The 10,000-nt window shown below is 40.5% G+C and overlaps 1 protein-coding gene across 4 annotated transcripts in view; it reads right to left on the bottom strand.

The window, feature by feature from the left end:
• LOC137974773 (nucleoprotein TPR-like) overlaps positions 1-10,000 on the bottom strand; it is a 124,405-nt gene that overhangs the window by 48,942 nt on the left and 65,463 nt on the right. For 3 of the 4 annotated variants that reach the window (XM_068821750.1, XM_068821749.1, XM_068821752.1), the window contains exons 49-57: positions 7,836-8,065; positions 7,055-7,161; positions 5,668-5,765; positions 4,622-4,708; positions 2,637-2,934; positions 1,915-1,982; positions 1,571-1,651; positions 1,306-1,401; positions 758-808 (exon numbers count right to left, since the gene is read on the bottom strand). In XM_068821750.1, coding sequence (XP_068677851.1) covers positions 758-808; positions 1,306-1,401; positions 1,571-1,651; positions 1,915-1,982; positions 2,637-2,934; positions 4,622-4,708; positions 5,668-5,765; positions 7,055-7,161; positions 7,836-8,065 — 1,116 coding nt within the window. The remainder of the gene's footprint in view (positions 1-757; positions 809-1,305; positions 1,402-1,570; positions 1,652-1,914; positions 1,983-2,636; positions 2,935-4,621; positions 4,709-5,667; positions 5,766-7,054; positions 7,162-7,835; positions 8,066-10,000) is intronic. The other variant, XM_068821751.1, reaches the window with a different exon arrangement.

Raw genomic sequence — 10,000 nt, 5'->3', positions numbered from 1 at the left:
AATTTCAGAGCGTCGAAATAGGGAAGCAATTAATTCAAGAAATAACAAGAATCGCCTATTTAAAAATATATATCATACACCGTTAATAGTGTTTGGAAACTTGTCAGAAAATAAACTACGGTAAGAGTAACTTCCGGTTTCTTACGCTTCAAAAAGCGAGCTTGAGGTCACTGTATATCTTTGCAGCTATATCGTGTCCACGCGATATAGCTTTAACTATAGATAAACTTAAAATAATATTTATTTCGTTCTATATGGAATAAATGGGTTAATGCACTGGTTCTGAACCTTTCGGTTACAACAACTTACGCCATGCTTGATGACGTCGTCGAAGCGTATGACAGAAATCATGTGACTGTGGGCCTCTTCGGCCTCCATCTTGTTCTGACACAAGGTGCTACTCTAATTTTCCCTCCTGTCCCGATGTGCGACCATAATCTATTCACGAAGAGGTTGATTTCTAAATAAACTGCGGCGATAAGTCGATGGGGATGAAACAACAAAATTTTGTTTTATCAAATTAGTTGATAAATTAAGCACCACAAAAATACTTGCACGCTGGCGTTCCGAGCGTTAGCCCTTCATCAATTCGCTTTGTCGCCAGCTCGAAATCTCTGATCGATTTCCGTAGATGAACTCGCTAGATAAAATCAAATTTTCATAATCCTTATTGATCGGGAAATCTCGGATTTGGGTCGGTTAGCCATTTTAAGCCCTGACACAAAGGAGGAGAATACTTAATAAACAATCATCTCACCTGCCACGGGATCCCTTCTAAGTCTTCGCATTCGGCCAGATGCAGGAGCACCTGAAATCAGAAACCATAATTTAAAGAGATTTTAACGGAAAGAGTTGCATCCTCTTCCACCTTATTAATTACAAACTCATAAAAATCAGGTCTCAGTTGGCTTCAGAGCATTGTATCCGCATCGCAGACGTCGTGAGTTCAAATCCCTTTTAAGCACTTCAGACTTTCCTTTCGTTGCTACCGGAGAAACACCCACAAGTGCGATAATAAAAACGTCTTGGCACATATAATCTGTTCTCATCTGAAACCTTCAAGCTGTTGTCTCAGGATACTGTCCTCAGACTTGACGAACAAATGCCACAAAAGTGGGGAAAGGTCAGGAATACAGCCATTTCTGATATTTACGGCTTAAAAGCATCCGTTCTAGGATACTTTGCGATGTTATCCGACCGTTCCGGGGAAAAAGGCCGAAACTACTTGCACCCTTTATTTCCATTGCTTTTTTTTCTCTCAAAAATGATCCCAGTAAACGGGAACCACTTCCACGTTTTATTTACCTCTTTGTGCTTGCTGACCTCCCCTTGTACCAGACCAAGTGGCTGATGTGCCAGGCCTTTTTAACTGTACCACGCTACCTTTAGTCCGATTTGGATCTGAAAGAAAGATTTATTGATTATAAAGAAACCCCATCAACTTTAAAAGCCCACTACAGGAAAGACCTTCACCCTTAATAACGAGTAAATTTGAAAGCAAAAGCGAAGAAACAAACAAGCAAGTTTGTTCACTTGCACTCAAAGAGACACACGAAGGAACTCGCCGTACCTTGTCTGGGTTTTTTAGCCGTACTTGTTCCCATTGCTGTGGACCCCGCAGAAGAATGGACACCAGCATCAGACGATACTCCTGCAAAGGAAAACGGATTTAGCGTCTCGAACACAAATTATTTCTTCTGACAGCTGATATACACTTACACCAGAAACGCGGCCTATATAAGCGATATAGTGAACATTTGACCCAAATAAATAATCACGAGTCCCAGATGAGATTTGATTCCACCAACCTTGTCTGACCGAAGCTGAGGATTCCGGTACATCGCAAGGTTACACACAGAAAAGTCCGCCTCACTGTAACTAACACTACGTTACAAACTACACAATAATTCTCACCTGAAGTGCTCGGTCGTGATTCGTCCTCCCTCACAGAATCCCGAGATTCGAAAGTTGCTTCGTCACGTCTATACATACATTGGAAATAAGAAAGACAAAACATGGAATGTTTTAAAACATAGAACATCTAAGAGCTACACAGAACATCGAAGAGCTACTATTTTAAAAACCATATGGTATCTTCTTGGCGTCTAAATTACAGAGACCACAGTTTCTCACATCATCTAGGGCACTTATGCAAAACGAAAACGTTCACACTTCAAGCCGCCATTTTGAGAGACTATTCGCCTTAGTCTTTGGTCGGTTCTTCTCGGTGAGCATATCGTGACGTAGATCACGAAGACTGATTTGTGAGATAAATTCGTTGAATCCACGTCACTAACAAGAAAAATGACCCTTACGAGAACCTAAAACGCAAAGATTTGCCTTCCGTCCGTTGTTTAAGTCATCCGAGAAGTTGTGCAAGGAAATATGTTTTTATCGGAGAAGGTAGTCTGAAAGTAGATCGGTCTGTAAAAATGCCGTGACATAGGCCCAGTATGGGAGTTGTAGGCTCCGGGTCATGGGTTCCTGGTCAAATTGAAAGTCAGGCCAGTATGCCGATGAGTTGCGCTGCCTTCATAAGGAAGTTCTTCCTCAATTCTGCAGTGCAGTGAAATAATCTCAACTTAAATGGAATGTTTTTTTACAGATGAAGAAGAAGGCGTTGGTTGAAAACAAACCTTTCTTTAGCTTCGGCCTCGTGATCTCCTGCCTCATCTTCTTTCAGTGCCTCTGCGTCGTCTAACAGCTCCACCACTTCAGTCTCTAAGCTTTCGGGATGTGCCTGTGACACGGGGACATTCTGTTCGTTGGATTCCTCTGATGCCTCAGTCACCGTGATTGCAGGCACCGTAGCTATGTTACCGCCTTCTGGTTCGCTCTCAAGGCTTTCTAGAGAAAGCTGTCTTGTGTCTGAACTGCTGCTGGGTAGTCGCTGGTTTGCGGGCTGACTACTAGTGTCAGATGCTTCTGGCAACCCTGAAATATTAACCCCACACAATATTTTTAAAAAAAGGAGACCATGGCGCAGATTGACAGCCATTGATATACGCGCTAATAGAATTTAAAAGACGAAATGGCAAACGCCATGAAAGCTAAAATTTGCGTTTTCCCAAAGAGTAAAGATCAAAGAAACTTGTTTGATTTTAGCAACTATTTTGCCTGTTGGCTTCAGATAACTAGCCGAACCCTTAAGGCCCCTTGACTACCATGGCCTAAAAGTTCATTCTCCTAAGTACTTCTATAGATTTCTTCGTTAGCTGGTTATGGGAATTTGGTGTTATACCAATATTACCTCCTTAAATTAAGGTGATAGTAACTTGATTCTCAGTACTTTTCTACCTATTGTAATAGTATACTGAAATTGAGAGGTGAATTTACATATTGTCCTTTGACGATGAGAAGCGGCCCGGTTGTTTGTAGTTCCAGCGAATCTCTCTATTAGCAGGGAAAAGCGAAATTGGGAGTGTTGTCGAAAGAATTTCTAAAGATAAATCCCTTGTGGCATCACTAGTGCAACGACCGATTTACTCCTGAAGGACAACTTCCAAGGAAAAGAACGTTTACAGAGCTCAGATTGGTTCAGGAAGGCGTTTAAACGAGTACTGTTGAGCCGCAAGAAAATCATAACAGGAAAAGAATATACAAACAAAGATAATCGAACGCGACAATGAAAAGAAAAGAAACTATATCCAGCCGCCGATAAGCGCGCCGAGATGGCTTTAACCAATCTCGTATTCAAAAAGCACGAATGGAACAATTGGTTTATTAAATTTCATTAAACTCTGAAACTCTTCACTTTTACAAAACGAACGGAAGTGGTTTCAGTTTTCAAAACCACCAGCATAACCAGTTTCCATATAAGGTTATGCGGTAATTCTATTGGTTGATACCCGAGATTGGATAAGCCAATCACAACTGTAAAAATGCAAACACCGCGATTGAAAATTTAATAACGTAAGATATTTTAAACCAACCTCGAGGCGTACTAATGCAAAATCAAACAAATCACAAAATACCTTCAGATGCTTCAAACGAAAACCACTCAATGCACCTATCAGATGACTACCTTTTTCTTGCTGTTCGGAAAGTGTCAGCAGCAAGTATTTCCGTTGTTTTAAGTACTCTCTAACTCAAAGTTAACTCTACTGCTTCACTACTATTAACCACTCCATATAGTCAAACTTCCTGCGAAGATTACAACTTTACTTTGCCATTGGAAAGTTGGGGAGACTAGCGCCAAGTAGAAAAAAAAAACCCATAGGTTATAGAAACAAAAGTCGACACACGCAGTTTCATTTCTAAAGATTTCCTTCACTGTAATAAAGTTCTTGAGAAATCTACTTCCTTCGTGTAACACTCGCCAAATGTGAAGCGTGTGTGCGTGTTGGGGATGGGAAGGGGGTGGAGGGGGGGGAGGGGAAAGGTGACAATTCTTGGACATCATTACTGCATTGAAACTCTGGCTAATCTACCTTTAATCTACCTTTTATGCTACCTCGCTTTCTTCTCGAAGGACTAAGTAAAAGGGTGATTTGATTCTTTCCTCCAACTCTCTGTTTTACAATCTTTAACAACGACGCACTTTCTGTCTTCCTGTAATTCTTTACTGCTTCCTCGCAGCTCCTACAGCCTCTTTTGCCGGTGTGACTTCGCAGTGTCCTACCTGTGGGAACCACGAACGAGGGCCTCTCGTTTGATGCTTCGTCTGAGCCCCCCATCAAGTCTACTTGAGTATCGTCCACGCGGAGCCCTGCATGATAAAAGTGCACATGTTAACTGGGGGCACGTCATAGGTACAATACAAGATCTGAAGAGATTATATTTTTCAGTGGTGACCTGGGGAGACTCGGAAAAAATCCGAGTGCTCCCTTGCAGGAATCGACCCGAGGACCTTCCGATTACTAGTTCGGATGCTCTACCACTGATTTGATTGGAGACTCGTGGGTGCTAGGCCATTAAACTGGGTTCATTTTACAACTGTTCCACTATACCATTTTTGGAAAACGTGTTTGCTTGAATCGGATTTGGAATAAACGGAATCGATCCAAAGGATACGACCAGGGTTACGTAATTATTTATGAAAGACGACGTTAAATTTTGTGTCCAAGAACCAGTAAAGGGCAGATTTTAAAATTTGTGCGTGACGTCTCTAAAGATCTTAAATTTGATGATTTCAAGAGAACGGCAAAGAAATAGACAAAATATGAAACTTTCGAGGGTTGTTGCGAAGCCACTGTCTTGTTGCACTTTTCGTTCGTGCTGCTTATTTATTTCCTATTGTTCAAGTACAAATTAAGCAGCATTAAAGAAATAGTATTTTCATTTTCTTGTTGTTAGATATTACATCTGGACCTGTAAAACGCGAGAAACAAGTCAAAAGGAGTCAAAAGGAGTCAAGGGTTTCCAAGCTTCCCATCTCCTTTAACGGATTTCGTTAACTCCCCTTAACCTCCAAAAATCTCACATTTTAGGGTATAAAAGAGAAAATGTAAGCTCTCTTGTTTAATTAAAAGACATAGCATGTTTCTTGGTCCAATGAACTTATCTCAAAATTGGAACAATTTATCCGAGCAATCCCTTTCTTATTTTGTTTCTCTGGTCTTAGTTGAAAGTAGTACTTGAAAGTGTTGCAATTCTCTGATGCTTAGGATTTAATTGTAGTCTATTTATTCATCCATTCACCGTTCCCTGTAGTACTGTATCACGCACCTTCCTCTGACAAACCAAGCTGTAACACACCAGCTGACGACATTGAACTCTCACCCGGTGCTCCAAATGAAAATGATGCAGGGTTTATTTGAGGAGAGCTGTGGACAAAGACAAACGAGGCTAGCTCTAGGGCGTTAAAAAAAAAACATTTTAGAAGCTCCCGTACAAAGAAACTTCGCATGTGTATGGGTCGAGCAGTGCTGGAAATAATTTTTCTTTATTCACAGGACATATGTCCTTTCAAATCTTCATTTTGGTCGGACATTTGACAAATTGGACCGGACATAATTTATTGACTGGCAACACCTTGAAGAAGATAACTCAAGATGTGCTGGTGAGATGTTCGGTCATCGTGTCCGATCATAATGTGAAATTGGCCGGACATTTTCAAAATTTGGTCGGACAATGTCTGATGACCGACTGTTATTTCCAGCACTGTCGAGGGCCATTAGCGCTTCGAATAAAGAACGCCTAACACGATTAAATCTAGAGGGTCTTGAAAATGGTTGCAGAAAGCCAAGCCACTCAAGATGAAAAATAAAAATGTTGTTACTTTGACACATTAACTAGCTTATAAAACGTCTGATCACAACACAAATATTTCGCTTGTTTAAATTGTTTAACCAGTGACAGAGCCCTTCATCAGAAACGGGTGTAAAGATTTAAATTTCAGTCAAAGAAAAAAATCCCTGGAATGCTCGTCACGCGTAAGAAGAAAAAGAAAAAAAATCAACGTAGTTTGTAGCGTCTCCGCTCTTGCTAAGAAAGGGTTCGACTGCAGAGAAGTAAATAACCTACTTCCCACCTTGGTCAGTTTTAAAGTTTGCGTCCCTTCAGTCCACAGATAAACTCTTACAGTTCTGTCCCATGGAGAAGAAAGCGGAATCGAGGCTCCCTGCGCGAAATTTATTGTACCTCCACGTGAAAATAGCTTATTCTCCAATCTTGTCTAAGCTCTATTGTTCACTGAATTAAAGGTAGATTGGGGTCTAATCAAAAGAGCCCATAACATTAAATCAACGACGGTGTTCACGAGAAATTTGTAGGACTTGTTTTCGTTAATATATGCGTCGTCCCAGTTAAGAAAATCGTACAATAAGTGATTACGTTTTAGTATCGTTCCTTACAACACCGGTTAATAATTATTCAAGTTCGTTTGTTCGTCAGGTTAGTTTTCCTTTTCGACCGAGTACAGAATGAGTTCAACTTTACGAAATTTTCACAAGGATGATAGTTTCGTTTGCTTTGTATAACATTTTGCTCTTCCCGCAAGGTCTTCGAGTGGTTTCTTGCAAAAAGTTAAGTCTAGAAATAGATGCGTAAGTTTAAGGAGTTAAGATGCGTACGTTTAAGGAGACCAAGTCCCTGTAAGTATGGGAACCTTTACCTGATAGCCTCCGCAAAGCCATCTGTTCTTTTTGGTACGAATAAGGTAGGGGTACTGGGTACCATGCAGTCTTCTTCGTCATTGAATGGACCTGGGGCTGGTTGGCCCTAAGAAACGAAAGAGGTAAAATTACAGAGAATTTTTACGCGAAGAAAACGCGCGGAGCCACAACAATGATGATGATAATAAATTATTATTATTATTATTATTATTATTATTATTATTATTATTATTATTATTATTATTAACGACAGCATCCCCAAAATAAGCTAAACTATGCGAAATGATACTAATAATCATAATGATAAAGAACTTTATTAAAGTGAAGACATCCCGAATGTAATCAGGAAGTATTCGAGAGATTTAGCATACGGTAAAAGAATCGCAGACGCGCTGTCAAATTTCTCCACAGGCAGCCCAAGCTCCCACTGTGAGGGAAGGCCAACATGGCCGAAGAAAAAAGGATTTGGCAACCCAGGAATAAAAAAATTGGCTCAAATCGCGTTGAATGTGCAAAATAATCACACAGAAAGGAAGCCACCCACAATGGCAATACGGAAAGGCTTTGATTGAGATTTTATATATGTTATTATTCTACATATCTTTTATCGGCATTCCCATACAAATACTAATATTTTCGGCCATGTTGGTTTTTCCTCACACTGATGTTGGGCTGCCTGTGATTTATCTGGTGACTTAGTGTTGAGAATGGAAATGACACTGAATCGCTCAGCGGTATTTGTCTAAAAAAGTCAATTCAACATAAATTTAATGCTCTTACCTGTGGGAACGAGAAGGGCGCCAGATGCGACCTGATACTTAGTCGTCGTTGTGGTTGCTGGGCGGTTATAGGAGGTGTTCTCCTGTTTTCACCCACCAGCACCTGAGCTTCGCTTTCTTGGACACTGACTTGCTGAGCTGTCGTGGGAATTTCCCTTTCCAAAGCTGCTTGTGTTGGTGCCTGCTCTAATTCAGACTGCCTCTGTTCCATTCTCTCTGCAACAGCCTCTGCTTATGACAGATTCATGATAAGATTTAAGCGTGTTTGATAGAAGTGTTCCAATTAGTGCCCCAGCGCTACAACAGAACGACTAGACACTTTTTTACAATGACTGCAAACTTCTCGCGCGCTCATTGGTTAATTTTTATTGTCATTAAGCGGACAGACACATAAAGTTATAATTTATGCGAGAATGACGTGCTTGCGTCAGATTCAAGTTGCTCGCATTTTTGTCTCGCGTTCTTCTCGTGTTTTGACTTAATTTTCACCCTCTGCCTTTTTGTTATTGTAAAAAACAAATTGACGAGTTTTTCATGCGTCTGTCCTGTTATTGACAATGAATTTCGTCATAACATTATCAAAGTAGTCAGCTACAATTAGTTAAATATAAAGTTAATTTCCTTTCTAGTATTCTTTTGTTTGATTGCAAATTGGCCCTTCTGGCCTCGTTCAAGGTTTTATATTCCTTTGAATTTTACGTTTGAAAGCGAAGCCAAAAAGGGCCAATTTGACACCAAAGAAAAGAATACTAAAATTGCGGCCATTTTGGAATAAGGTGTATATAATCCTTCTAAAAAACACTTAACCACTTTGAGATACTGGAATAAATAGGGAGTTTAATTAAACAACGACGACGGTTCCGGCAACGACAACGCCAAAAGGGACGAATAGCATTGGTCAAAAAAAAATTGTTATGGTCAAAAAAGGATAATCGTGCTGCATGTGAGGCACGCCTTTCAGAGCATTTCTTGGCCGTACTCTGCAAAACAACAACGTGAAATCACAACATTTCAGGTTTCGAAGACAAAACGTGAGTATACAGCAATGAACCGTCGTCCATTTTCTACCTTTACTTTTAAACGGTTCGTATCAATCCAGTTAATGATAGTCCGCCCGTATTTTACAACATGAACAAGATGGAATAATCGCGAAATCCGAATGAGAGAGTCAAGTTATACAGGAAGTGACATTTTTGCTGACGTTGAAATTGTCCTTGCTCAAACCGTCTTAAGTTGAAGACATTGAAGTCTGATGTCCATTAATGTAGCAGCTCTCGTAACCTGCTATTGTTTAACAATAGTCGAGGTTTGCTTTCACCGATATTCACTGAGCCGGAGGTGAATAATGGTATAACTGATTATTTGAAAAACATGCATTTTCTTTAAAACAATTAATTTCTTCGTCTGACGTGCAACCAATTACGGCAGAGAAATTTCATTAAAGGTAAAGGTAAAGTCACTTTATTTAACGTCGGTAGTTCCTTCAGCTACGAGGCTGGTATCAAGGGAAGCCGACGGTGCGACGGTGCGCCCCTTATCCCCCTCCCTCCGTCAGTGCTCCGTTTTACGGGTATTTAAAGCTATAGCTACACGGATCAGAGGAAAGTCGAAACAGACGTTGAAGTCACCGAGGATCGAACCGGGCACCTCTCGCTCTGAAAGCCGCGCACTAGCCATCTGAGCCACGACTGCTCCTCAGACATATGTAATTATACTAATTGGTATTGTTAGCACCTCCTATTGTTTTTCAGTCTGAGTTATTATTTTAATTGTTTAGTTTTGTTTTGGCTTGCATGACTGTCGAGCCAATCACGTTATACGTTACGCGAGATGATACATGACTCTTGATGGCGAAGGCGCTAGGTTACAATCCCGCTCGAACCAAAGCATGGATTTGTCTTCGGTGATCACGAATAGGCCATTTCCGACTTCGTGTGTGACTTCTCTTCAAATCGAGTCCAAGTGCAACGTTTTTCTTAGGAAAATTAGCGTTCATTCATATGCAAAGTCGAACTAATTACCATCACAAAAACTTCGCACTTACACTAGCTTTGAAGAGGAGGCAGAAATGAACTAGGAAATGGCCTATTCCACTCTAACATAAATATATAAAGTAAGCCAACAAGTTGCATCATGTCAACTGGGCTTCTTAACACTGTTACGTTT

This window comes from Montipora foliosa, chromosome 11, assembly GCF_036669935.1.
Source record: "Montipora foliosa isolate CH-2021 chromosome 11, ASM3666993v2, whole genome shotgun sequence".
NCBI classification, from domain to species: domain Eukaryota; kingdom Metazoa; phylum Cnidaria; class Anthozoa; order Scleractinia; family Acroporidae; genus Montipora; species Montipora foliosa.
Note: the sequence above shows the minus strand (reverse complement) of the source record. Positions and strands in the feature narration are given on the sequence as shown.